Below are 27,825 nucleotides of genomic sequence, written 5' to 3'. Positions count from 1 at the left end.
GTGTTTTTGGAGCGTTCCACGTCTTTCCCAGTCTTTTGCTGCTCCTGTCCCAACTTGTTCGAAACGTGTTGCTGCATCAAATTCAGAATAAGCAGATATTTACAAAAATCATGTTTCCAATTGAGTATGTTTAAAAAAAAAAAAATAGCAATCTGTTTTATTTATGTTTGTACACAGCCGCCCAGTTTGTGTAGGATGAGGGTCGTAATTCTCTCTCTTTTTCTCTAATAATGCTTCAAGGTTACAAAAAGCAAGTGAATTCAGCATCACAGTTGAGTCTCAAGAATACAGGAGAGTAAAGAGGCATCAAGCGGTCCATCAGACTCTGTCCAGCACCTCTCTATGCCAAAACACCAGCAGCTGGGGATTCTGGGGGATTATCTAGGTCTGCTGGGAACCCTGTTGAAAGACAACACAAGTACAGTCAGCTGGGCACAGCACTGACAGCAAACACTGGGTCGACATCATAGAATGTCGATGTAAAAAGACAGCTTGTTGTTGTCGTGGTTCATTGATTTTTGTCCTTACTGAGTTGGTTCGTTTACGTTTCCAGCAGTCTGGATTGAGTCTTTTCTGCTCTTCTGCCAGAGCCTTGGCCTCCATGGTGTACATTCTCCTCTCCTCGCTCTTCATCTTCTTCCACTTGTCACCCAGGATGACACTGATGGCTCTGGAGGTAAGAGACGATCAAGGATTCACTTCTTTCAGATTACTGTCTTTATAAGATCTGTCTCACTTTGTTTTCTTGAATTGTGTCTAGGTAACATGAACACAGCTTGTATATTTTTACAGTTTTAACCTTAAGCTCTTCAAAATGAAGACAAATTAAATGTCATCAGTTTTGGCACAGGCCCCTTGAGGCAGGGTCACCAACCTCAGCAGTATGAAAGTGGGGCCTGTAGCTTTAAATGAAGAATTCACTTCTAAAATCAGTCTTGTGTAATGGTCCAAGAAAATGAAAGTGCACTGAGGGTTCAGAAAACTGTGACGCCTGGTGATACTCCCACACTGCAACAACTGAGTAGATAAGCCAACTGAAAAGGAAGATAACACTGTAAAAACAACACGTTCTCTAGATGTAGTGACGGAGGTCTTCACGTTCACATGCAGAACAAACCAGATTGGCTGAGAAATGATTGGCTAAATAAATTGGTCCATCTCTTATAAATGCGATGCACGTGGGCTCTTTAATGCTTGGTCTTAGAGGAGAGAGCATTACTCATTCAGGTTTGCTTCCACTTTAAACCACTTAAAACCAGAAACCACCAGTGTCACAATCACTTGTCTTACCAACATGCTGCAAACAGAACTGAAAGCCTGAAGAGTTCCTGTGCACATCATCTTTTTTTTCTTTCTGAATATTTACTCTGCAAGAGTTCCTCTTTCTTTATCGTTACTCCTGGTGTCAGGGGTTCACGAGGTATTCTCTTGCTGTGAAACTATAAAGCTCACGTACAAAGTCATGGACTTTCAATCTGTAGCTCTGGCCTCGATAGCTCTAGCCTGGTCGACTCAGTAACATTGAACACAAAGAGCGTAAATACCCGCTGCAACATCCTAAAATCATAAATTTCAATTAGAGCTCCTATGATGGAGAGTCGGTGTGTTTCCTGTTTTGTCGTGATCTCCTGCCTCCTCCTGCCAAATTCGCCTTTTCAATGAAATACGGATGCAATGTGAAGTCATTACTCTTATGTGTGCCATAATGCTGTTGAGTACAAAATTACACAACCAGGCTACAAACATCGCAACTTTGCTGTCATTGTCTGTTTACTATGACATCACATCTGATTTCAGGGCTGAGTGCGGGGCGGTTTCACTGAGCAGAGGGCTCATGTGACTGTAACTTAAAATTCATTCACCTAAATCAGACCATTCTGCTCTACAAAAGAGGTAACTAAACACATGATAGCTTTAATAAGACCACTGGCTTTCATTGACTTTGGGTACCTGTTGTCCTTCCCAGGATACATCTGCGTGTACTCTACTCTGTACTTCTTGGCAAAGAGCATGAAGGCATTCATTGGCCGCTTGCATTTTATAGGCGTGGCACCACCGGCTGTCCCTGAGGTGTGGCTCCTGTTTGATTTGCTCGTCGAAGATTGTGGGGAGCTGGAGCACTCGAGTTTATCACAGTCTGGACTGACAGCACCCCCGCTAGACAGGGAGGTCCTGCGCTGACGAGCCATGCTGCTCAGGACATACACTGCTGAGGAATCTAGTGGGGTGAAGTCATAACTGCAGGAGAAAGGACAGAGAGGAGAGTTAATGTTGTGTTTTTCTAAGCTGTCATATTTTATCTGCAATGTTGTTTTCTTCAAGCGTGTGTACCATTTTAATTTCTTTTTCTATAAAAAAGACCCTGTTTACACTTGGTATTAACATGCATCAATGGTAGGGATCACATTTAACCACGTTTTTTGTAGAGTTAACACTTATGTGTCCTTTTGCCTGCCCAACGAGGATGTAACAGGAAGACCGGTGCCATTTTGTCTTGTCCTGGACTCTTTGCATGTCATTAATGACTTTGTCCTGTCAATCCCAACAGTTGGAAAAGCCAGCGTGTTTTTGTTTTCTTAGCCAGCTGTTAGCCTGTGTGAAACAAATGTGGCCCACCTGTGCACACTGGAGATACATGACAGACACAGGTGTGAATATGTCTCAGCTGTCCACTTCTGATTGGATCGCTCAAGAAACATCTTAATTCCAGATGTAAACAGGGTCAAAATTCTCAAATCTACAAGTTCTGGACATGTAAACAATTGTATTGCTCTATACTGAATAAATGCAGTAACTTATTTCTAAACAATTTACTTTGGTTTTAGGATACAAAACAAAGTTCTAACTCTTTGTCTGTTTTATTTGAAGTGATGTATAGATAGAGGAACAGCCTTGTTCTGCAAACCATAAGTGACATTAAACACATAAGTTTCAACAAATGGTCTCTATTCTTTGATCAAGATGATTAGATGAGGAACAGTGTACAAGAAGGCTGCAAGCTAAGGATGGACGAGTACATGAATAACAGAACTGTAAATTTATAATTTAACTGTGTGGAAATTACAGTAAAACTGGTGGTAAACAGTAAAACTGGCCTGAAACTACAGAGGACTCATCTTAATATTTGAGGTAGGACTGTACACTGTGTGTGTGTGTGTGTGTGTGTGTGTGTGTGTGTGTACACGCTCAGCACAAATACTGTCAAATACGACTCACTCTAAAACAACTTCTGTTCTGCGTCACTCTCACTGCTCCCAGAGCGTCTTTTTAGGCCACAACAGGCAGATATAAGCCTGTAATAATTGATTTTTTGGCCACTTGGGGGCAGTGGACACAAGATGTGAACAAAACTGACCGTCACATTGACAAGTGATTCGATGAACATATTCAGCTGTTACGGAGTAATGTTATCATTCATTTGGAGTCGTGCCTCTGGCCACCTGGTGGATGTAAGTCAAACATTCACTCTTTTTTTTAAACTCTGTTTTTAGTCCCTGCCAACACCCAAGGGAAATATATGGCTCATTAGCTGCTAAATGCTCCACTATGTTCACCAGCTAGTCTCTAACCGTGTCTGTCTGTTGTTTAATGCTGAGCAGGTAGCGTAAAGTGATTTTTCAGCAGCTTGCAGCAGCTGAAAATGGCACTACAGGAGCTGCAAGAGCGTACCTTCTGAAAGTGTCAAAGACCACAGAGTCGTCGCAGTTAATGGCATCTGGGTGGTTTGGTGGCAGGCAAACGTCGCCCAACTGCATCTCATAGCACGGGATCCCATGGTGCACCACAGTAAGGCTCGGATAAAAGGAAGACCACCCTGAAAAGCACAGATGGTATATTTCAGATTTCTTTGCTCATAAAGCTGTTTACTTAAACATAAAAACTGAACAGTCTTCATTTGGTAAACAACATTTGGTCAGTGGAACCTTCTGTTGGCAAAGATGAATTTCACACATTGCTATAAAATCTGTTTTTGCTTTCTTTCTTTCCAAATGAGCTGACATTTATCTGTTTTGTTTGTTCAGTTAAGACAGAACATAACCTGTGGTTGATATGTGTGCTCTGTTTGAATAAATATAATTAAGAAATGTTTTTCAAGGGTCTTATTTTTACCTTTATTTTTGACAAAAAATGGGTGATCCAGTCGGCATTCAGCTGTTAACAGGCCGTCATCGGGTGAGCCAGGGTCAAAGGTCAGCTTCAGAACGGCCTGGCTGAAAGATACTGTCTCTTCGTGGCTCACCAGCTTCAGCCCATCTGAACCATATCTCTGTAAATGGAACAAAAGACCACTAAGAGGAGTCCAACCTGATGCCCGGCTGCCTGAAAACTTGGTTTCTATGATACTAAATGAGACCACCACTGCAAATCATCAGGGATGTGATGGGTTTAAAAATTCACTCATTCATGCACCTGCTCACTTGCTCCCTGTACCACAGTTGGCCTGGCTGCCACCTTGTGGTCATGACAAGTCATTGTAATGTCTACTGACATTTCACTGACCAGGAATCATGCGCTCATCTAGTCATACTGAAAATGAGGTGGAAGCTATTTTAGAGAACAGCAGGTTATTGGGAAATATTTTAAGACATACTGAGCTCACTGTTTGTACCTTAAGAGAGGAGGAGGATGACATCATGGTTTCATCATCTGAGTCGTCATCAGAATCCCCGAGTTCATCAGCTTCCTGCCACTCCACATTAGGACCTCGATGGAAGCGCAGGCGAGTTCCTGAATATCAACACAACAATGCGACACGATGAATAAGCAGATGAGTGTTGATACTGACAAGAGAATGCTGGAAAACAGATGCAGTACTGTTGTTCGGACACCCGAGGTCACAATTTCCTCACAAATGTTTGTGATTCGCGCTCTCCCCAGCAAAGGGAGGATCCTCTCAGGAAAGCATAAACAATAGATTTGTGTCAGCACCTCTAAAGCTTCTGTCCATAACAGTCTTTGATTGCCTGTCTTCTTGTCATCAACACAGTTTGAGGGCAGAGCAGTGAAACAGCCCGTGAGTGCTGTTTTCACTATATAAATTACACCTCTACTCACAAACACATCATGAGAGTCTGACTACAAGATGAAAATGAAACTGTTTGTTTGATCGCATTAGAAAAAAAATGGTGGGTTTTACGTTTGTGTGTCACCACTACTAATTTAAACTTACATCGATTTAAGAAAACCTTAGGAAATTAATTTGTTTTCCACTTATTATACAGTATACTAATCGTATCTTGATTTTTACTGATACTTCATACTATCGCACTATCCCCTTTGCTGCTGTAATGCTGCATATTTCCCCGATGTGGGGTTAATGAGGGATTATCTTATCTTGATTGGGAGTACGTGTTTACACTAGACTGGGGATTGTGCCTTTAAGACACGTGTGAGGCATAAGTCTGGAGACCATTTTTCAAGAAATTCTTAGAAAAGCTGAACATTAACGTAAACCTGTGTGAGTGAGGAGGTGTGAGGTGAGGTGGATGGACTGGTGGATGCATACTGTATGTACCTTTAAGGAAGCAATGCCAGGCGGTGGAGGGCCAGGAGTGGGACCAGGCCATGTCTTCATCATCAGAAAATGATGAGGACATTGAGAAAACTCCAGACTCTGATTCACTGCTGGCCTGTTGTACACAAAGTAAAATAAACTATTTCAGTCTACAGGTCACGCAGACATTTACAAGGATGTTATCACTGGGTCAACAGGAATGGTTGATTCTTATGTTTTCAGAGGTTGAGGTTGGAGGTTAAAGGTTACCCTGACACGCCTGCGCTCCCTGAGGTGGCCTCTGGACGGGTTGGGTGCGCTGCTAGCTAACGGGGGACGGGCGTAGGAATGTAAACTATTACTGTTGCCAAAGATGTGGACTGGAGATGATCTGAAAAAAAGACAGTTTCATAAACATATATCATGGTCAAAAGGGCACATAACTGTGACACTGTATATTATAATCTACAGACATCTGAACATAATCCTCTTATTCAGCATCAGCAGCAACGACACAAGATTAACCCACCGCTTAATTGATTTTCATGCAAGTCGGTATTGGGACAAACCTCTTATATGGGGCGTTCTTCAGCAAGGGGCTCTGAGGACTGGTGGCAATGTTGGCCAGTTCAGTAAGCCAGTTGGTGCTGGGGGAGCAGCTGAGCTCTTGGTGAGACACTCCTGCTCCAACCTGAAATAACCCTGGAGACCTCTGGTCCTCCTCCACCTCTTGCAGCTCTGGCATGTCATCTGGGGAGAGGTGAACAGTAATATTCATAATTTATACATGGGAAAAGCTCACTTTTCCTAAATGTAGGATGGGACTTTAGGATTTTTACCATAATCCATGTGACACCCAGGTGAGGAAGGCAGGTCCTCGTTACACTTGAGTGGATCAAAAGACTCGTCCATTCTTACAATGTTCTGCTGTTTCCTCTTTTTTTAACAGGCTCCTGGTCAGTTTACTCAGTTTCCATCATCATATTCTGCCACACCAGCTGGTTACAGGCCAAAAAGACAAAACTACAGTTTTCACAAAGTCAAACTACTGCACAGTTGTTTTTTCCACTGCTGTTTCAATCAATACAATAATGTCACATTACAAGTCTGAATGGTGATAGGTGGATTTTTTTTTTACATAACTTAATGAATGGATCCATTCAATAAAAAAACAAAACAAAAAAACATTAAAACAATGCACTTAATTCATAAAAGATTTCAAACCACGACAAATAAAAAATAACCCTGACGGTATGTCATCATTGCAAAACATGTCATGCATTGCATCAATATAAAAGGAAGACAGGCAGCCTTTCGGGAATCCTTTGTCTCTGAATGTACCTCTGTGACTGGTCATGTGACCCTCTGCGTGGAGGCCTTGTTTATAAACTCCGAAGGGTTTCGCGCATGCGTAGCAGAGCTCATTCATTCATGACTGCGTAGCAAAAGCGAAAAATAGCATAAATTCGCTTAAAAAGTGGCGCATACAGAATCGAAAGCACGAAGTTAAAAAACATGTCAAATAATTATCAATGACAGAGTGGGACAATTTAACCTGGCGTGGAAAATATGAGACCTTTACGAGCAAAGTAAAGAAAAAAATGGTTGAAAATACAAAAGAAGCGGCGAACATCAAAGTAATTAGTTTGCAAGAGGAACTGTGGGTCATTTAGGCTCTGACACCGACTGAAAGTCGCTGGACGCGCTGACAAACCATTTCTTCGACTTCGTGAACGCGGATATGCAAACGACATACCGTCAATAAACCGTTTAGGAAGTATTATTATGTCGAAAAAGACAGTCTGAATGACAGGCCTAATGTCCCCCTACTCCTCAAATGCAACAACAGTGTCCCCTGTTCAGACCCAGAGACTGTCGGTCCAACACTGTAAACAAAAGAATGTCAACAAGTTGAGGCATGACGCAACCTCTGCCCCGTTCAAAATGAATGACACGAAAACCCCCAGAAGACTTTGAACGACACTTTCACACTCCGCAAAGCACTTTTCACCAAATGAAAGACTCGTTTTTACACACGAAAGTGCCGTCGGACGGGCTTTTATCAGCAAAACAACAAGCGTCGTACCGAAAAAAAAAAAAAAAAACACTGTCGACCACAACCTGTCATTCGACATCCAATAAAGGCGTGACAACACCGCTAAAATACCGTGATGGAGCTGTAAAGACACGGGTCACCAAACGCTCAAGTTAAAAAATAGTTTAAACCTTTTATTTCTTCGAAAAAAAGTGGTCAACTTCCCACTTACCAAACCTGTCGCCATCGACAAACTCTCTGGCACTCACTCGAGGGGTGGGAATGAATGTTTCAAGAGAACGCCTCCTATTGGTGGATAAGAACGTCAAAAACAAGAATCCGGATGTGCTATTGGTTGATGCTTTTCAGAAAAATATGGAAGGCGGGGGCTAGTTTGTTGATCATCTTTTCATTGGATGGAAGTGCATGCCTATTACTAGCCAGTAACAGCTGATTGGCAATAACAGGAACAATACATGGTTATTTTTTATCTGCAATGTTCCAACTAAAGCAAGAAGTACTCAGAGAGCTTTTTAGATAGTTTTCCTTTCTCCAGTAATTAAATCACTGTTTTCTACGTAATCCAGTGAGTGAACAAATGAATGAATGAGAATGAATGAATGACTGACTGCATTAAAAGCTTTGAAACTGGGCATTTCCTTTGTTGTAACGAATATTCATGTGAAACACACATGTAAAAATGTTCTTTATTGACATGAAAAGTGAAACATACAGTACTTTCAGCCAGCATGATGGGCTTGCCTTCAAATATGTAGTACTACCAGTACTACCTGCACAAAGGGGGGCTGGGGCAAAAAAAATTCAGAATGTTTCAATGTTTCAACCATCTTTAAACAGTTTAAGCTGCAGTAAACCACAGACGAAATACAGAAGACTTCAATTATTGATCTTAAAGAGAGGGAGAGAGAGAGAGAGAGAGAGAGAGAGAGAGAGAGAGAGAGAGAGAGAGAGAGAGAGAGAGAGAGAGAGAGAGAGACCCACTTTAAGTTGCTGTTGAGAGGGAACACCAGAATCTGTGTTTCCAAACAGTATAAGTTGTTGGCAGAGGTAGACAGCAATAATGGATGTTCTAATCATAATATATGTTTCACCGACACAAAAACTATATGACTTGAATTCTACATTGGAATACAAGAAAAGCAATTGTCGCAAGACCTGCCTATAATTACTACAATCTGGTGGGGTAACTTATTAAATTAAAAGTGGGCCTATATAATAACAGTAAATACTCAAATTGTACAGCAATGTGTTGTATATTCTTACAAAACTATCAGCTCTCTGAAGTTTGTTTTTCTCTTTTTTGCAAAAGCATATTATTAGGCTAACTGCCACAAACACTAACCAACAATGATATACAGTTTATGAATGTGTATTGAAGGGATTTAATCTTATGAACAGAAAAGTATTGTGGAAAAAGTACTTCCAATCTACGTTCTGTTGTGATTCAAACACAGAATCAAATCAACTTCTTTTACAAATTGTTTATACTTTCTCATGTTGGGGCACTCTTGCCTCAAGCTGTGAGTGTTCTTGCCAAAAAATGACATATTTGCTCATGATTATCCAGTAAGAAATTAGCTTTGGCATCTGATCTGAACAATGTTTAGAAATTTACAAATGATATTATCCTGTAGGTGTAACTGTAACACTGCGGAGAGAAGGTGAGAGTTAACAGAAGTGTTCAATATTCAAACAAAGAATACATCTGACAAGTAAAATGCACGCTTACATTTTTAAGATTCGAGTCGTGAGAAATCTAATTTAAACAAGCTTTAAGCAACTCTGCTTTGGCGTACTTAACTTTTGTTTTAATACTGTAGTAAACTGCTAAAATCAACATGGTCTCAAATGGGAATCTGACATGATCTGTTCCATTTATCTGACACACAAACGTTGGAGTGGATATTCACATTTCTTGTAAGAAAAGCTGTTTGAGTGATTATGGGGAAAAAAACATCCACACAAGCCTTTTTTGTTTTCCATCCACTGATTCATAGTCCATTGGAGCTGTCTCATGCACTTTGTTGCTCAATCTCAGTGCTACTTCCAAACAGGGTCACCAGCTGCTCCTCATAGTTAGCTATGTTTCTCTTCATGATGTCCATGCACGGGCCCAGCAACCTCTCGAAGGCTTTAACATCCATGGCTGACAAAAAAAAAAAAGTTAGATATAGATATAGCTTAACAAGACTTGTGGAGAGTATATGTAAAATAATAAGGCATATACAGGGAATTTACATGCTGGATATATGAAAGAACATAAAATGTACCCAAGCATTTGACGCTCCCCACAGCATAGGCTGATGCAGCTCTGGGCTTGTTTGTGACAAGCGCCAGCTCCCCAAAATACTGTCCCCGAGAGCATGTGGCGATATCCACCTCCTCTTCTTCCTGGTCCTTTTTCGTCTGGCAAAGAAAGAAAGAAACGCACACTATCAGATACCAGAGAATACCCATGTTTCTCCTCTCTTTATCAGAAGGTTTTTTATGCTTAAAAAAACAGGGCAATCATACCCTGCTTCTTTTCATGGTGATTCTAACTTGGCCGGACTCAACAATGTAGAAGCAATCGGCTAAATCACCCTGTAACACAAAGCATTCGTATGATTGTAAATGAGCACAAACAAAAAAGCAGCAGAAAGTAACAGACCACACAAAGAGACTCATCACCTGAGCAATGATCTGCTGTGAATCACTGTACACCTTGGTGGATATTACATCGACTACCTTCATTCTCTCTGAGAGCTGTGGATGAGAGGGAATTCGGTTGACACCAGTTTCACTGTAAACACGTTCTGCGCTTTCTGAGCACTGGAGGACAAAGCTAATATTAACCTCTAATGACGTCAGCAGCGGCAGCGTTTCGATGAACGCTTCGTACAGCTTCCGCTTCTTGGCATTGTTCTTCACTATGATCCTCCTGAATGTCAGACGATCCTGAAACACAGATTGAAAGAAAAGAAGAACATTCAGGTCCATGTCTGCAGAAAAAGTCATCCTATCTCCCATACTGTATATATTTACATACAAAAATTACGTTTTTTTCTATTTTTATGTCAAAATCCCTCTTCACAGTCCGTGTAAAATGTTTTTGATGACTCATCTCGAACTCAAAGGTGAACAAATACCGGATAGTTTTTGATCCGGGGTAGCTGGGCTGTACTACTCATTTACATTTTCCCTGCAGTTCCAGACTGTTCTGCAACCTTTCACCAAACCATAAATCATATGCAGTAAGATTTGGCAGTAGGGGTCACTGTAAACCATATTTGAAGCAAGTTCTGCAAACCTTGACACAACTCAGGATATTTCAAGAAGCAACACCCATGTGCTCCTGTCATCCTGCTGTTTTAATAAATCTCTTCGGTTTTATGTCATTTCAGCAGGACGATGCGCAGTTAAGACTCAAATAATGGCAAGCAAAATGATAAAGGTAGATGATTGTACTGCAGGAGACAGAAGCAGAGTCATAGAGCGCCCTCTATCTTAGAATAAAAAGATTCCCCAGCAAACATGGCTCTACCCTGTGGCACGGTGGTCAGTCGAGTATCTTAATGTCTTACCAGGCAAGTTCATTGCACACAACTTCAATCCCAGACTCTAATTTAAGATCCTACTCCAGACTACTGTTTGCTCAGAGGCCCTTCAGCAGGACAGGTCCTCCTCCACCTCAGGGGGAATTGTTGGTTGAACAGGACCGACTGCTCGTTCACAGACTCAAACACACACTACAAGTACCCAGGTCAATGGGGATACAGCTGCAACCTGCCCAGGCTGCACGCAGATGACATAACAAAGCTGTTACCCACAGTTTAAGGACACGACCCTCACTGAGTCATTAATAAACAAGCTGCTCCACAGAACGGGTCGCTACTGAATATTCACCACAGCTGTTCTGCACAAAATAGAGGAAATAGTTGTTAATGCTGATTCACCAAAATACCATTCAACTGATTATTAACTTCAAAAGAATCATAGACACGCAGGGAATATAATTGTTTTCACCTTAACGACTGAAGTTCATCTGCATGCTTACTAAAACAGACAAGTTCAGCCTTGTTTGTCTGAGCTGATGTGATAGCAGAGGCCCACAAAATGTTTTCACCATTTCACCATCTGCACCATTCACTAGCTTGAATATTATGCATTAATGAGCACGTCAATTCATATTCAGGGGCATGATTGGTGCGCCCTCGCTTTCTGATGTGTTCAGTGGATTTTACACAGTATTTCATCTCAGTCAGACAACATGATCTCACCTGTGGTACCAGGTACTAACACTGCCACAGTGTTTACTGTAAATCCTGACAACTGACAGCACAGCGTGTTAGAAAAAAACCCGAGCACCGAGCCAACTGCGCTCTTGCATGAGGATTTAATAGTTTACTCACTAGGCACCAAAGGGCTCCAGGCGAGGTGGCGATTATTGTGGCCGCCCTGGGGGTGTTGTACATCAGCGCCAGTTCTCCGAAGCTGCCACGGTTGTCATAGCAGCCTACCAGCTTGTCTGTGCCATCAACCTTCACGAAAATATTAAACGTCCCACTGAATGAAGATACAAAGGAGAAACAGGCAATCAAAGATAATATAATCACATGGCAGCCATACTGGTGTCTCCTGAAGGCTTTATCCATAGATAGATAGATAGATAGATAGATAGATAGATAGATAGATAGATAGATAGATAGATAGATAGATAGATAGATAGATAGATAGATAGATAGATAGATAGATAGATAGATAGATAGATAGATAGATAGATAGATGGATAGACTGACTGATAGACAGACATGATCACCTTTCAATAACATAGAAGTTGTCTCCATCATCATCTTGATCAATGATGTGCTCGCCTTCGGTGCAGAACTTCTCAAACATGGCATCCAGCACCTGAGACATCTCCTCCTGTGATGGTGTGAAATGTAAGTCAAACATTTGAATTCCACACGCTGAAACAATCACGCAGAATCCATCAGCTACGTAAAAACAACCGTCTTTAAAAATCATGCATGGCGCACTGAGCTGTGGCACAGAGCCTCAGGGCATGTTCTGCTTTGTGTAATCTAAGAGATGGCAGAGCACAGACCACAGGAGCACAGAGTGCTTATGGAATAATCCACCCACCGGATCCAAATTCTTGAACAGAAGAATGTCCCTGCATGCTTCCTGTAGTCTCTGTCTCTGCTCGTCGGTTTTTGGGTGGGTGACCTGCAAATTGAAGCACAGTCCTGTGATATGACCCTATGATGGCCTTCACATTAAAGTACATACAGAAACCTCTATAACATTGATTAATTCAGTCTTTGTGCTAGAAAAGGTGGCTTACCCATGGCTCTTTATCCTCCTCATCTTCATCAGGATTGAACGCTTCAGCACACACTGCATGACAGAGACCAACAAATGAATGGTGGACACTCAAATTCATCCAGAAATTCACATTTCTACCCAACCAAAAGACAAACCTTTGGAAACACCAACATTTGAACTCAAACTCTGAAGAATAAAGCTTTGTATTCAAGTGGCCCAGCAGCACAACTTTGATTCACGTCTAATAACAAAAGCAAAATCCCAGGGATGTTTCAGCAGCATTTCATTCAGTAAATCCTTCAACAAACCCAACTTCTCTCATCTGAAGTGTGAAGCTTTGGGAGGGTGCAGTGAGGGTGGCGACACTCATACCACATTTCCTTCCTGTGTTTTATTGGCAAAATACAGCGGTCATTCACTGTTACTTGAATGAACCCAGCATCGTACAGGACACTAACTGTAAAAAGCTTTATATTTAAATTCACACGTTTATTTTGATTCCGTAAAAACACGATGCTTAAACCTCTGAAACCGTTTTGCTAAAATATTCAAACCAATACTTCCTTAAATCTACTTTTATGTTAAATACAAGCACGCTGTCTTTGCTGTTTGTCTTCTTCCAGTGTGCTGTGTATAAAGGAAGTTCATTTCCCATCTGAAGTGATGAAGATAAGGAATATGTTACTGGCTGCTTTGATTTGTTTTCCATTCAGACTGTCAAACATGCAGATTTCACTCCTAAACAGTTAAGTTACTCTTGTAAAGCCACAACCTTACTATTACCATGAAGAGGATATTATTAGTTGTGGTACTTGTCCTGATCTCCCCACCAGCGTTATTCACTGACAATATTAGCAAGGCGGGAGACAAAGTGGCTTCATAAACTCTAATAAATCAATGCTATTATAAGCTGAAGACAGTGACAAAAGACAGGTGGAAAGATACTTAAACTCTGCTTTTACTGGAGCAAATCTGACGTAGTTTTATATGTTTCCAGCTCCGACACTGTCCAGAACAAGCTTAAACTAGTGACAACTCACCTGATGCTCTTCTGATGAATCTGTTTATTACCGGGGCTGCAGAAGAATAGAATATTAACATGTCAAATTTCATCCTGTAGTAAATCTATATCGCAGTAACTGATTAATGCACTGCAAGGCTACATTTACAGTACATGAGTATACCCAGCCCTGCGCTCATTAAGGATCCATATTCATCCGGCTAAAACCTGAATAAGGGCAGCTGCTTTGAAGTGCATTTGCCTCTTTGAATCACATTTCAATGAGAAATAAATTCAAATGTAAAACACAGCAGAACCTCCAACACAATAGCACAGTATGAAATATACATTAGATAGAGGGTCTCATCCATTAATAGCCTGGCAGCCAGTGTTATGGGAGGAGGATCATTGGAATATCATTAAGACAAGGCACTGGAGGTGTGATGGAGCACATGTGGCCAAAAATACTAGAATAGTTAGTTTAAGGACAGAATATGGTGTACTTTCCCTTATGTAACCATTGCAGCCAGCCCTGCAGAGCCCACTACTCATTGGGATGCTGTGTCAGAGCTCTGGGTTGCTATGCTACTTGCTGCACCTTATGGCAACACTGCACCGGCCATTCTGTTAAATATGACCACAGTCCAGGAGGCACAAATCAAATCAACAAATGTGTGGTCGGCAGAAGTCTCATTTTGCGTTGCGCGCGTCATAGCAGAGCTTTAGCTTTCTGTCTTCCTCTGCTTTGTCATATTTTTGATTCATCATCAGGGTAGGCCCACCAGGCCTGCACCTGATACTGGAAATATTCAAATGACCTAGAGGTGCGGGGTCTTTCTAAAACACACACACACAAAACCCACAGTCCCTTTTTTCTGTAGCAGCTGTGCCTTAACGCCGTCCTTTTCACAAAAGCGTGGCTGCACAGATGAAGACCAAGACACATCCATTCACCATTATTCATCCTCCTTGACCATATATGGCAACTGACAGCGCCGCGGTGGAGGCAAGGCGGTGAGCGCCGGAGCATCCCTGCGCGCAATGTGCGCCTTCATGTCTCCCGCTGAACACGGCGACACATGCTCATCATTCTGAATTAAATAAGCTCATCCTCTGGCTCACATCTCCCCGGCGTGTAGTAAACCTATAAGCCTACCTATGAATTCCTCGTCATCGTCGTCCTCCTCCTCTCCGTTTTCCGAATCGATCTGCATGGCTTCGTCAATGAAATTGACCGCTTTTCCAGATCTTGGGGCCGAATTTTGGTCATTGCCAAATGAGGCCTCTTTGGTCTCGCTTTCCTTCAGCTGGGTGAAGTACTGTAGCGCAAACTCGAGCAAATCCCTGGGCTGATTCCTCAACACTTCCACGGTAAAGCTCTGTAACAGCTCCGTCAGTCCTTCAGGAATTTCTATACTCATTCCTGTTCTCAGTCTATGAATGTGGACAAAACCGGTTTGCTGCGAATTTGAAGCGAGCTGATCAAAAGCATACAGCTGAGAGGAAAAGACGAAAAGAGCCGAAACGAGCAGACGGGTGTAGTCAGGCCACCCAGTCAACAAAGCATCCACAGCGGATCCTCTCTTTTTCTTGAATGAAAATGGCTCTGGATTTTTGGTCCGAGCATCTTCTGCTGCTTCTGGCTACAGGAAACCCACGCATGTGACCCACGAATCCATGGCAACCACCTATCCAGGGATTGCGTATGAGCAGCAGCAGCGGCGCAGAAACTGCAGTCAGATACTGGGTGAAGAAACCCTCCGATGCATCAGTCACACATCGATTTTCACTGAGAGATGAGGTGACACACGGGATGTCCATATTATGTCTGCTGTCATGTAGTCAGTTTACAAATTCTCATTAAGATCTGTGCTTATGTAGCCTCAATGTCACTTTTAAATAATTTGGAATATAGTGATAAAAATGGGCACATGGAATAAAACGTCTAATAAATGCAGCAAGCAGCAATAGACCTGCAGAAGAAAAATTGATGAATAGTAAATGATGTACTGTATATGATTACTCATTTACAATGGGACAGATAAAACAGCAACAGGTAAACTGATGTAATGTACAGGAAGAACAGTGACAAACGGTCCTGCATTTATACCGTAAATCCATCTTTATTCTATTTATGAATTACACTTAGAAACTCATTGACAGCTGTAAGGAAAAGGCTCATTACAGAGGGATTGTCCCTTTAATTGCACCATCAGGTTAGATGGTGAAAAATGAATAAATCTGATGCACAGTTTAATGTCACGGGACATTTCAGAACATGGTGTGACTCCCTGTGTGCTGCCAGGAAAAGCCACATTACAGAATGAAAGATTCAGGTGCTGCAAAAACAATGTGACAAGGGATGCAGCCATTGGGTGGGTCATTTATGTGTTTGAAATGGATAAAACAGCCTTTTATAGAAATTTTATTGAACCTAGGCCCTCCTATGAAGGCCATCACAGTAGAAGAAAACCTTATTTTGGGCCGCACACGAGCCCTAAAAACTGTAACACTGGTAACTCTCTCCAGCTGTGCTCTCAGCTTTAACTTAATAGTTCACACTAATAGCTCACAATAGTTCACTCAGAGCAAAATATAGGGGAGGACAAGGAACAATGAGATGAAAATTGTATGTTCACGACAAACAGCTTCAGAAGATATTCTAGAGATTGGGTGATCCTAAAAGACTACCAAACGTGCGAGGGAGCAGAGGTCAAAGACAGGTGGAGGAATAACTCTACAGGTTAGCAGCAGGGAATCACTTGAGGAAAGAAGTAATCCACCAACAGAGCCCAGCCATTATCTGCCATGGCTGTTCGCCTTCTGTGCCTCTGCTATGAGACCCCTCCCCCTGTTGTGGCCCCTATCTGTCACTCTTTGTTAAGAAGGCACAACATTTTCTCACTGGGGCGAAACATGGGAGCACATCCACAGAGTGACCTGTAATGCAACACTGCTGCTGCTTCGCTGCCAGCTCTTAAACTCACCATTCAGGGCTGCGGGCTGCGAGCTGTCCACCAAAGGGATTGTATTTGGATGTGCACATCGTGGCATCTACTGCGAGAAGAGACAGCTGTTAGCAGGGAACGAGCACTGTGCATCAGCCCTGCTCTCTGAACCGTAGATCCTGAAGATTGTTACTGCTTAATGCTTCTCCACAGACCAGTGGAGCCTGCAGCTGTGGAATTACTGCACTTCAAAACGCAAAGAGTTGCTGGATCTTCCTCAGGTTGCAATAAAGTGGTCTACTGTATATAGAAGCAGGAACTGGCCTCTGAAGATTAGTTGGCAGAACAGATACGAACATACAGAATATATTTTCCTTCATGAAGGTTATAATGTTCTGTTTCTGCTTATTTGCACCTTGATGTCTCTGAGGCGGACAACAAACGGAAATCCGTCTGCAGTACGACACAGTGCCTCATTACAACATCACATTATAATCCTGATGAATGTACAGCACATGCTGCCATCTGCAGCTTCAGACAGGGGTGGAGTCAAGCTACACCATGAAAGGACAACAGTAAAATATATTCTACTCAGTGTTAATGGCTCTCATATATTGCCACCAATATGCAAATATAACTTAAAATACATGTGACACTAGCCCAGGGCTCTGTTAAGTGTTAATATCTTATAAGTAAACATGAACACAGTAGTACATTTCCAAGAGGCTCACTTTTGGCATCAGTAACTTCTGTGGTTCAGTTTTGCGTATGTTAGCTCAGACCAGGTGTGGGGATTCCTTCGTCTTCACGCAGCTTGCCTCATCTTTCACACACCCCAAGGAAAAATGCTGACTGAAATGTGCTTACACACACATCCACAGCAACATCCCGAGTGTTTCCTTACTTTGTCCGCAGTTAAATCCCGCTATAAAACCTAGAAAATACATCTGTTACTTAGGATGGTACAGACAATGAGGAGGATGCTTCTTAATCAGACTTCTCTAACCTCTTTTAACAGCATGATGTGCTTTTTTAAAGCTTGTTTATGGTACAAATATGTTCAAGACATCAAGACATTGCAGGCCTGGTGTATTAGACTGCAGTTGTTTTAGCTTGGTGTACCTAATAAACTGGCAACTGAGGGTAGCTGAAGGCTGACCTGCATTAACATTGCTAAGACGTGTCTTCTTTCAGACACACATCCTGCAGTGCCACTTATTTTCAAGATGTGGGTGGCAGTGCCACCTACTGGGCAGGGTGGTATGCTGCAGTGTTAAAATCACATTTGAAGGATATTTCCTCTACTGAAGTTCTGATCAATCATTCTGGTGATTAGTCAGATCCTCCATTAAACAGCGGTAACACCCTGATCCGTTTCCTGTCACCTCATCAGTGTGCTGGAAGAAACATCAGATGTTTTGTGGTTTGAGGACAGAGCTGAGATCAGGTCATAATGTGAAACAAGCATTTTATTAGATTAGTGCAGGGGAGAAGTGGTTAACACTTTCATGCCACAGGAGAAGCCAAAGAGGGTTAAATGTGTTATTACTTCTGTTAAATAAGAACATCTGCAGAAACGTTTTTTGGTTCTACAAATAGTTTGTGTTTTGTTTTTAGTATTCGGCTCACATACAGGATAAAAATGATGAGTATATTTTGAGATGCCTGCAGGCTGCCACACGTTCTTTAAAAATGTGTCAAACACTACATGGAGTCATGTTTGCTTTCTTTTTGTGCTTTGTAGTTTTCACAACAGTCAGATGTTGACATAAACTGACATAACTTGACCTTCAGAGCAGTCACCAAACCACACACTAACACTGCTCATAAAAAATCTAAAGCAAGCGGCCTCTGCTGAAGTCAATTACTCGCTCCATGAGCTCATGAGCTGAGAGGAAATTCACTTTTATTTTTTTGCCTGCTTTTGATGTTGTATTGATCAAAAAATGATTGCTAAGTAAACATGACCACTGTCTGCTGATGCAGCTCTGTTGGCACATGTATGGCCTTCGTGTTTCTACTGTAAAAGCTGATTTTTGGATTCATTCACCATTTTGGTGACTGACAAACACTAATAACAGTAACACCATAACATCTAACAACTTTGTCAGCAGTTGAGTGAATCTCACCTGGATGAACTGTCTCTCCATTGAACAGTATTGATTTTGTTCACTTTCAGTGAATGAAAGAAAGAGCAACATTTACCTGCAGCAGACACCTTCAACTGTTTATCAAGTCTTACCTGTAGGTTCACAGCTCATCAGTCTTGCCCAGCTGATTAGAAGTCTCAGACCTTTCCAGCTTTTAATTAAACATTGTGTGTTGTGTGAATCTGCAGTGCTGAAAGGCAGAAAGCAACATAAAACATTTAATTCAAAAGCTTTGTTTCTCGATTCCCCAAGTCGCTGCAGTAGTGAATCATTTAACGGCAGTTTTGACAAACAACCTCCACCATACGATTAAAAAAAATAGTTCATACACCTCCAGCTCTGCTTTTTCTTCTCTGGTCTGGGTGCAGAGACGGGTACAGCTGCGGTTCAGCAGGAAGGCCATGACAGCCAGCAGCAGCATGGTCCCATGGGTAATAATAAACCACAAATACAGCAGACACAGCACAGCTCAATGTCATCTGTCATATACAGTGGATGGTGTGATGGGACTGGAGTGACGGATGTCTGATTATTTGTTTATTGTAGTTTGAGGAAGCTACCGAGACTATTTCTGTTGTTTCAATGAAACTGAAAATTCAATGGAGTCGTGTTGATTCAAGGTTTTGACCTCCGATGAAACGTGAAGAAGACCTGTCACAACACCAAGCAGACACTGTTGGTCCTTTTTCCAGGAAACATTTATTCAATCAAGAGGCAGGATCGCATCTTTCCATAAACAGGTCAGTTAAATATTAACAAATTTACAGACATGAGGAATGTGATAAAAAAAACAAAACAAAACAAAACAATGTTCGCCTTAAAAAACCCCAACCCAGGGACCCCACCCACGATAACATCGACCACAGTGGAGCCGGAACGATTCAAATTCATGTCCAGCTCCGTTGTTTCATGCTCTTCCATTCAGTGCTTCACAGTTCATCTTTGTCTGTTTTTGTCTGTAGGGGAACAAAATAAAGTCATGAAGAAACAGCCAAAGTAGTAAATCTGAAACCTTACGATGCCTCAGCAGGTTGTGTTCTCACCGTTTCGTCATCATCTTCCTCATCTACGATGTCCTCTTTATCCTCAGAGTCGTCCTCTTTATCTTCAGAATCGTCCTCTGCTGCCTCCTCTGGCTCCTCCTCTGGCTCTTCTTCAACCTGTAGGACAGTCAAGTCATTTTTTAGACAACACGCCCACCATCTTCAACCATCACTGAGCCGACACGTTTTAAAATGACGCAACTGGAAGGTGTGGATGCTTAAAAACGCTTACAAAGACAGAAAATACTACAAAAAAGGAAGATCTCTAATTCAGATACGAGCGCGTTCACTGACTTGACACATGCACACTGAAACTGAAAAGATTATCTATGCAAATGTTTCCAAAGTAATACAGCGTGCGGCAGCTGGCATAGACTTGCCTCTTCGTCCAGGCCTACGTTCATGCTGAGCCGGAGCATGCGCTCTATCCTTTGCCCATAAGCCTTTGTGTCACTCAGCTGGTAGCCCGAGCGCAGCGTGGCTGTCTCAAACAGAACCATGGCCAGATCTGATGCAGTCTGGTCCTCGGCATCATCCTGAGGGACATGAAGAAAAGACGCTGTTCACTTATCTGCTCTGATTGGTCCATTTTATGTCTAACACTGAATAGATTCATTCATGTTAACCGGTTAGATCATATTAAACAGAACAAAATCGTACAAATACAGTGAAGTGACAGCGGCCAGACTTACATTGACTCTTTTCAGCATCTGCTTGATGAGAGGATGTTTGGGGTTGATTTCTAATGTTTTCTTCTGGCTGGCATAATAACTGAAGAAGAGGGAGGAGGGGGAACAGCCACATAAGCTCAGCGAACAGTCAGGCAGGCCACAGCAGGTTCGACGTTTGCATTCTAAATCGTGATAATGAGCATCAACATTGATGAAAAGAACAGGGTCATTACTCACTTTGTGGAAATGTCTTTTCCTGTCTGGTAAGCCTGTGCCTTCATGATCCTCTCCATGTTTCCAGACCAGCCGTACTGACTGGCAACCAGAGCGCAGGGTGAGCTGGTCAGCCTCTGAGAGAGGACGGCCTTCTCAATCTGTGGGAAAGACGGCATCGGATTAAATAATGTGGCTGATGGAATAGATGTAACTTAGCAGCTGCAGCCGGTGGGCTAGTGTTCATTTCCCATGTCATGAATGTTACATAACATCTGGGTCTCTACCTTGTCCTTCAGGGACTTGTCCTTCAGCCAAGTGGTGAGAGGTTCGTACTCCTTCTCCAGCGCCTCCCTGCTCTCCTTGGCCTTCTCGCTCTCGTCAAATTTGACACCCTCCTTTGCCACGTTCTGGAAGCGTTTTCCATCGAACTCGGGCAGGGCCTGGATGCAGTACTCGTCCACGGGCTCGGTCAGGTAGATCACCTCGTAGCCCTTCTTCAGCAGCCTCTCCACGAAGGGAGAAGACTCGGCCTGCGGGGGGCAAACAGGACAGACGACTTGAAAACCTTGGTTTGTTTGGTTCAACTGTCATTTCAGCACTTTGGATGTGACAGCTTATACTGACTTTAAGATAACTCCGTATTTATCTCGACCATACAACACAAAGACATCCACCCACCTCCTTCCTGCTGCTACCAGCCATGAAGTAGATCTTGTCCTGCTTCTCCTTCATGCGCTCCACATACTCCTCCAGGCTGGCCAGGACCGTCTCGCTGTTGGAGGTCTGGAAGCGCAGCAGCTTGGCCAAACGGGTCCTGTTGGAGTGATCCTCAATGACACCCAGCTTGATGTTGGTTCCAAACTCCTTCCAGAACTTATCGTTGTACTGTTCCTCTGCGATCTTCTTGATCATGTCCAAAGTCTTACGCACCAGCTTCTTGCGGATAACCTGAACAGGGTGAGGAAAGTATGATGTCTCATGCCAGTATGATGTCTCATGCCGATAAGATGAGATAAGATAAAACGAAAAATAACTGCATCCGGAAGGTGCAGCATTCACGTTAGATGCGGAGCTCACCTTGAGCAGCTTGTGCTGCTGCAGAGTCTCTCTGGACACGTTCAGGGGAAGGTCATCAGAGTCAACCTGGCAAATAAATTTCCATTAATCACAGTGGAGGTGCTATTCTGAGCGACAGTTCATGTTAGCAGGTGACTGCGTTCTCCACGAGAGTTAGAAAAATCCCTCACCACTCCCTTGATGAAGTTCAGGTACTTGGGCATCATGTCGTTGAAGTCGTCTGTGATGAAAACTCTCCTCACAAACAGCTGTAACAGAAAGACGTCAATTTACAAACCGAGTTGGGGGAATTTGTGATTATCCATCTATGAGCGTAATCGAATGCCTTAAAATGGACACTGAACACTACCAGAGGGACGTACCTTGATGTAGTCGTTCTTCTTGGAGCCATACTCGTCAAACAGGCCGCGGGGAGCTGAAGTGGGCACAAACAGGATGGACTTGAAGGTAACCTCACCCTCAGCCATGAAGTGGATGTGGGCCATGGGGTCGTCAGTGTCCTGTGAAGGGAGTGAAATGTAGTTTGAATTTGTAAAATGAAAACTTGTTGACCTACAGGTCCACCTCGCTGTTTGATGGAGCAGTGCGACCGAGGTGTGTACCTTAGAGAAGGTCTTGTAGAAAGCCTTGTACTCATCCTCCTCAACCTCCTTCGCTGGTCGCTGCCAGATGGGCTTGATATCATTCATCAGCTCCCAGTCCCACACAGTCTTCTCAACCTACAACAAGCACGACAGCACATTTTCAAAAATGGCTCAAAAAGATTCCTTTTCGTAACAATCAGACCAAATGGAAAAGCACACACTTAGGGCCTTCATCACGTTTTTTTTTTTTTAATTGCCTCGCCACATAATAAAATAAAATATATTGTAATAATTTAAATGCATTTGATCGTCATCACCATATTCATTCTGCCCATATCGCCCACCCCTGTGTGAACGTCCTACCTTCTTTGTCTTCGGCTTGTCTTTGTCCTCATCCTCTTCTTCCTCTACCTCGGCCTCCTCTTCAGCAGCCTCTTTCTCTGGTTCCTCTGCTGCCTCAGCATCTTCCTCAATGGGCTCCTCCACTGTCTCAGTCTGGAATTGTCGAGGGGGAGAAATGATGCAATTTGTTAATTTCCATATTTGTCAGTTTCATAATAAACTTGCACTGGGATGGAGTGGGAGTCAAATCGATGAAGGAAGAGTTTTAGGTAATCACCTTGCTGGCCCAAACGTAGATCGGGAAGTTGATGAACTGAGAGTATTTCTTCACGAGGTTCTTGATGGTCTCCAGCTCCAGATAGTCTGCGGCCTCCTCTTTCAGGACCAGTCTGAAACGAGAAAAATATGGGCAGGATTTAATTACAAATCAACACTATTCTAATATTTCAGAGTAGAACAGCAACAAGAAAACAGCATTCAAAGTCGAAATGAGTGGGTGTTCAATGTCACAGTGGAATGACAGGTGTGAAGAGCAGTGAGACTAACAGCAGTTGATTACGATGCTAAAACAGCAGCTAAAAGTCATTTTAAGGTGAATAAAAATCTAAATGTGAACCCACGTGATGGTGGTTCCTCTGCCCAGCGTGTCCCCACGTGGGTCCTCGATGACAGAGAACTGATTAGAGTCCGACTCCCAGATGTGCTGAGTGCCATTATTGTGTTTGGATGTCACGATGACTTTGTCGGCAACGAGGAAAGCGGAGTAGAAACCCACACCGAACTGGCCAATCAGCTCTGAGGTTGACTGTCCCTCAGACTGCATCTCTGTCATCTTGTTGAGGAACTCGCTGGTGCCAGACTTGGCGATGGTGCCCAAGTTCTTCACGAGCTCCTCCTTGGTCATTCCGACACCAGTGTCAGTGATGTGGAGCATGTTCTTCTCCTTATCAGACTGGGGATACGATCAATGCAGTTCAGTTACCAACAGAGCAAGAAGTATTAAACATTACCAATAAAGAGTAAAGACTGTAACATTCAGTAACTGTGCCCCCCACCACACTCCTTCTGCATACTTTTATTTTGATGGTCAGCTCTTCATTGGAGGCCATTGCATTCTCATTGGTCAGAGACAACAGGCGGATCTTGTCCAGAGCATCTGAGGCATTGGAAATCAGCTCCCTGAGGAAGATCTGAAACAGATAAACAGTCACGTGATCATTAGTCCAGCCTTTCCTGAAGAGGTCAGCAATATCATGACAGGTGGTGCCAGGGTGGGCTCATAAGGCTTAAGCTCCATACGTTTTCAGAAAAGGTCTGGATTTATTATTCGGTGGTATTTTTTGTACTAAAGCCCAATCACTGCTGCCTAGGAACCAATGTGTTTTGACCTGAACGGCCGGAGCGATTGCGCTGATAGAGCAGAACACAGAGGGCCTCCGTTCAAGGGCAAGCTTTCATGTCCTGATAGTCAGGCCACTAAAATAAAGCAAACATAACTTGGGACAGCTTGGTTTACTCAAAACTAAGCTGTAAAAGCTTTAATAATTCACTCCAGGTGACAACTTATCCACAGTACTACAGCAGGTAGGGTAGTGCAATTAGTGTATGCACATTGTGTCTACATGAACAGACTGTGATCATAATACATAAAAACTATAAGAAAGCAAGCCCTGGACACAGGGACAGGGAAGTGCTGAACTTTCTGACAGGTCTGAGCCCAATCAGCAGACCCACTGACCGGCCCCAGGCCCTGGACCTCAGAGACCGACAGGTGTACCCTTGTACATAATATTACTCAGATTGTTCATTCACTGGCAGCTGACAGTAGCAGTTCATAATCTCAAGTGTATATTAGGTGAGCTAAACTGTTTTTTGACAGAGAACACCATGTTTGAAGTAGTAATAATGACTCTAGAACCACCCTGCCCATCCAAGTGAATCCATAGAAATCCACAAAACTGATTATATTGTACATCAAAATGCTGTTTTTTCCTGCTCACCTCCTTGTTCTTGTAGAGGGAGTTGATGATCAGCTTCATCATGCGGTTGACTTCAGCCTGAAAGGCGTGTTTTTCTGACTTTTCTCTGAGTTCCTTGATCTGAGCTGCGTTCAGTCCATCTATCTGGATCGCCTCCTCCTCTCTGGGGAGAGACAGATGCACACACAGGTGAGATCAGGGATGTACACAACAGGAAATCACAGCAGGCAACAAACAGCATGCAAATCTGTCCTCTCCTCTAGGGATCAGTGTCCAAGTTGAAGACACACAGGATTCCCCTGTCTTAATGACATGCAGGCTTTGCCACCACTACAGTTCAGGTTTGGCCAATGAGTGTTTGTGTGCATAAGCTTGGTCACATTGACTTTGACCTGTTAACTTCAGGTTTAGTCGACCTGTCCTGATACCGACAGCCACAATTCAGTCAACAAGCACGATATGAAAAGATATTCAAAGTGACACCTACCTCTGCACCACCTCGTCATCTGTTCTGGATCCATCTCTGCTTTTACCAAGGTCCTCCTCTACTGTCCCATCGACGTCAACTTCATCCTCTGCCTTTACAGCAGCTGCCAAGGGACAAAAAGTTGTTTTTAAAAAAAAAAAGCCCTTACACGAATGCAGGCGTATCTGGAGAAATATGCAGCATTAATGGTTTTTCTTTAATTTAAAAAAGAATGAAGCTGAGCAAAGATGTGATCAAAATAAATAAGGATGCATGATTATGAAGGCTGTTTTTTTTCCTTAACCACGATGGATTAAAATCTACGCAGCTGCAATGGCTTTTCATGGGGATGTTAGCATCAGACAGCTTTAACACAGTGTTTCCACTAGAAACTTCTGGAAAAGCATTGAAGAATTACGGCCAGCGTCGCTCCTTGAAATGTGCTGATAGTTAATCAACTGTGCTGTCTGCATTTAAGAAACAGGCTAAATGAGGCTTGAAAACTGCAAATATAAGAAGGCGCTAATCATGAATGAGCAAAGAAGCATACAGGCAAGTTGACGCTAGCTTACAGGCTAATGTTAGCTTAAATGTTTGGTGATAAAAAGTGAGAGGAGGTATAAATGTTTCCGTTACTCACCAAAGGCTAACAGTGCGCAAAGAAGACCTATCACCCAAACTCGTTTCATTTTGAGGTTGACTAAGGAAGTGTGTCTTTAGCTCCTGAACAAAAGCCGGGAGATCAGTGCATGCAGCACTGCCTTTACAAGCGAGACTGACAAGCTACTGCTCCACCAAAAGAGCCCACTCTGTTAAACCCGTGACAAGCGACCAATGGCTGCGCACCACGCACAACCTTCCACCAATCCCAGCAGAGTCTGTGGCACATATTGTCCAATCAGATTCTTCAACATAAGTCAATACCCTAAAATCGTGGCTCGACACTATTGGCCAAGGATGAATAATGAGCACATCACTTCCTAAAATTTACCAGTCGACGTGAAAAAAAAAATGTGTGTCAATACTTCAGTTAAAGTTTGATTTTCTTACGCAACATTACGACCAAGAGCTTGATGACATTGAAAATCCAACAGCGGTTTTCTTTAAGGCTCTTATCACTGACTGAATGTAACTTTATATCTATGTCTGTTTCAGTCTGTCTGTTAATCTAAATGATATCATGTTTTTCGCTTATGTGTACATGATGCATTCGTCTTTCCTGTAAAGACGTGCAGTCATTGTACTTAATATGCTCTCGTGGACACAGTATGTGCACCAATGATCTTTGTCCACGCGGGGGCGCTGTTCAGTTAGTGAAGTGCAGATGATGGCAAAGTCTCTCTCTCTCTCTCTCTCTCTCTCTCTCTCTCTCTCTCTCTCTCTCTCGCTCTCTCTCTCTCTCTCCAACACAGTTCGATCAATATGTGGAAAAACTTAGATTGCGTCCAAACTGGAATATGTAAGGGATGGATTACCGGATGACTGTGCACAATATTGTTTAGCCTTTGTGATGGGTGTGGTTATAGGAGAGGTCCACAGGTGTCAAATGGCACTTAGAGTTAGGGGTGAGAAGGGGCGTGTGTGTGTGTGTGTGTGTGTGTGTGTGTGTGTGTGTGTGTGTGTGTGTGTGTGTGAGAGAGAGAGAGAGAGAGAGAGAGAGAGAGAGAGAGAGAGAGAGAGAGAGAGAGAGGGAGAGAGAGAGAGAGAGAGAGGGAGAGAGAGAGATAAGCATTATGATTGCTAAGTCAAAAGTGTGATGTGCGAAATACATCATAGTCTTTACTTAAAATGTCATAATTTTGCTTTTAAAAGTAAAAGTAAAATATTTGATGAATTATTTCATTAGTATGACTAAGAATCTCATTATTATGGCTTCTGAATTAAATGCTGAAGGTATGAGATACTTCTGTGAGACATTAAGTAGATGAGTGAGTCAAACTAGAGAAATAGTCAAAGATTTTATTTCAAAGTGAAGACAAAACTTTGTACTTTTAATGTCAAGATTATAACATATTGAGTCAGTTAAGACCAATAATCTCGTAAATCTGTCCTAAAAGGCATCCATAAGGACTGAAAATGTAAAAAATACTTCGAAATCAGAAATTTGATTTACCTAATCACAATTATGAGACGGTAAGCCGAATTCAACTTAAAATACAATAATGTTGTTTTAAAAAGCCAAACTTATGACGAATTTATCTCAAGACTGTGGTTTAGTATCTTATGCTTTTAATTTAGTTTTAAGATACAGTTTCTGACACTTCATTTATTTCCAGAAGAGAAAACATGTGTGATCCTTCTTTTAATCTCGAACCTTTTAATTGTAGAGCAGAGAAACCCTGCTGTCCTCCTGTGGATTACGCGTGTTAAATACATGTATGTTGTAACTCGTCGCAGCTGTTCGGGGTGGAGCAGGGAGCGGCTGGACCACAGACGCACCAGCCTCTGATTCGCTGGTTGGCTGGGACTTGTCCAACGCGGAAGTGACGTAT

At 42.6% G+C, this 27,825-nt stretch overlaps 3 protein-coding genes across 4 annotated transcripts; all 3 read right to left on the bottom strand.

The window, feature by feature from the left end:
• Positions 1-208: 208 nt before the first annotated feature.
• On the bottom strand, positions 209-7,808 carry hbp1 (HMG-box transcription factor 1). Of its 2 annotated transcripts, none has more exons than XM_070972835.1 (11): positions 7,762-7,808; positions 6,334-6,492; positions 6,064-6,244; positions 5,765-5,885; positions 5,516-5,630; positions 4,610-4,728; positions 4,111-4,267; positions 3,670-3,814; positions 1,951-2,238; positions 529-670; positions 209-399 (listed from the first exon to the last, which is right to left on the bottom strand). In XM_070972835.1, the coding sequence occupies exons 2-11, from the start codon at positions 6,404-6,406 to the stop codon at positions 382-384; spliced, it is 1,359 nt and encodes a 452-aa protein (XP_070828936.1). In that variant the 5' UTR covers positions 6,407-6,492; positions 7,762-7,808; the 3' UTR covers positions 209-381. The 2 variants fall into 2 exon arrangements, with proteins under 2 accessions (XP_070828936.1, XP_070828937.1); XM_070972836.1 differs by lacking the exon at positions 7,762-7,808 and adding an exon at positions 6,836-6,854.
• A 387-nt stretch (positions 7,809-8,195) lies between these two features.
• LOC139338204 (cAMP-dependent protein kinase type II-beta regulatory subunit) lies at positions 8,196-15,618 on the bottom strand. The gene is made up of 11 exons (XM_070973190.1): positions 15,014-15,618; positions 13,898-13,933; positions 12,877-12,929; positions 12,675-12,758; positions 12,349-12,455; positions 11,942-12,095; positions 10,386-10,487; positions 10,221-10,295; positions 10,065-10,133; positions 9,821-9,956; positions 8,196-9,696 (listed from the first exon to the last, which is right to left on the bottom strand). The coding sequence occupies exons 1-11, from the start codon at positions 15,276-15,278 to the stop codon at positions 9,563-9,565; spliced, it is 1,215 nt and encodes a 404-aa protein (XP_070829291.1). The 5' UTR covers positions 15,279-15,618; the 3' UTR covers positions 8,196-9,562.
• Positions 15,619-19,635: 4,017 nt separating this feature from the next.
• On the bottom strand, positions 19,636-26,110 carry hsp90b1 (heat shock protein 90, beta (grp94), member 1). Its single transcript, XM_070973189.1, has 18 exons — positions 25,974-26,110; positions 25,355-25,457; positions 24,889-25,030; positions 23,962-24,078; positions 23,509-23,840; positions 23,166-23,277; positions 22,910-23,041; positions 22,565-22,681; positions 22,325-22,462; positions 22,133-22,210; positions 21,963-22,028; positions 21,564-21,833; positions 21,170-21,415; positions 20,907-21,043; positions 20,691-20,769; positions 20,379-20,534; positions 19,999-20,115; positions 19,636-19,911 (listed from the first exon to the last, which is right to left on the bottom strand). The coding sequence occupies exons 1-18, from the start codon at positions 26,020-26,022 to the stop codon at positions 19,885-19,887; spliced, it is 2,418 nt and encodes an 805-aa protein (XP_070829290.1). The 5' UTR covers positions 26,023-26,110; the 3' UTR covers positions 19,636-19,884.
• Between the last annotated feature and the right edge of the window lie 1,715 nt (positions 26,111-27,825).

This window comes from Chaetodon trifascialis, chromosome 10, assembly GCF_039877785.1.
Source record: "Chaetodon trifascialis isolate fChaTrf1 chromosome 10, fChaTrf1.hap1, whole genome shotgun sequence".
NCBI classification, from domain to species: domain Eukaryota; kingdom Metazoa; phylum Chordata; class Actinopteri; order Chaetodontiformes; family Chaetodontidae; genus Chaetodon; species Chaetodon trifascialis.
This window is presented reverse-complemented; position numbering and strand designations above follow the sequence as displayed.

Coding starts and splice junctions, on each gene's coding strand:
- hsp90b1 (XM_070973189.1), bottom strand. CDS start 26,022: ATGAAACGAGTTTGGGTGATAGGTCTTCTTTGCGCACTGTTAGCCTTT. Junction 25,458..25,973: donor TTGCGCACTGTTAGCCTTTG/GTGAGTAACGGA, acceptor GTCCCTTGGCAG/CTGCTGTAAAGGCAGAGGAT. Junction 22,682..22,909: donor ACAAGCCGAAGACAAAGAAG/GTAGGACGTTCA, acceptor TGCTTGTTGTAG/GTTGAGAAGACTGTGTGGGA.
- hbp1 (XM_070972835.1), bottom strand. CDS start 6,406: ATGGACGAGTCTTTTGATCCACTCAAGTGTAACGAGGACCTGCCTTCC. Junction 4,268..4,609: donor CATCCTCCTCCTCTCTTAAG/GTACAAACAGTG, acceptor TTCCATTTACAG/AGATATGGTTCAGATGGGCT. Junction 3,815..4,110: donor ATTTTTTGTCAAAAATAAAG/GTAAAAATAAGA, acceptor TGTGCTTTTCAG/GGTGGTCTTCCTTTTATCCG.
- LOC139338204 (XM_070973190.1), bottom strand. CDS start 15,278: ATGAGTATAGAAATTCCTGAAGGACTGACGGAGCTGTTACAGAGCTTT. Junction 12,096..12,348: donor AACTTCTATGTTATTGAAAG/GTGATCATGTCT, acceptor ATCTTCATTCAG/TGGGACGTTTAATATTTTCG. Junction 9,957..10,064: donor TCACCATGAAAAGAAGCAGG/GTATGATTGCCC, acceptor TTTCTTTGCCAG/ACGAAAAAGGACCAGGAAGA.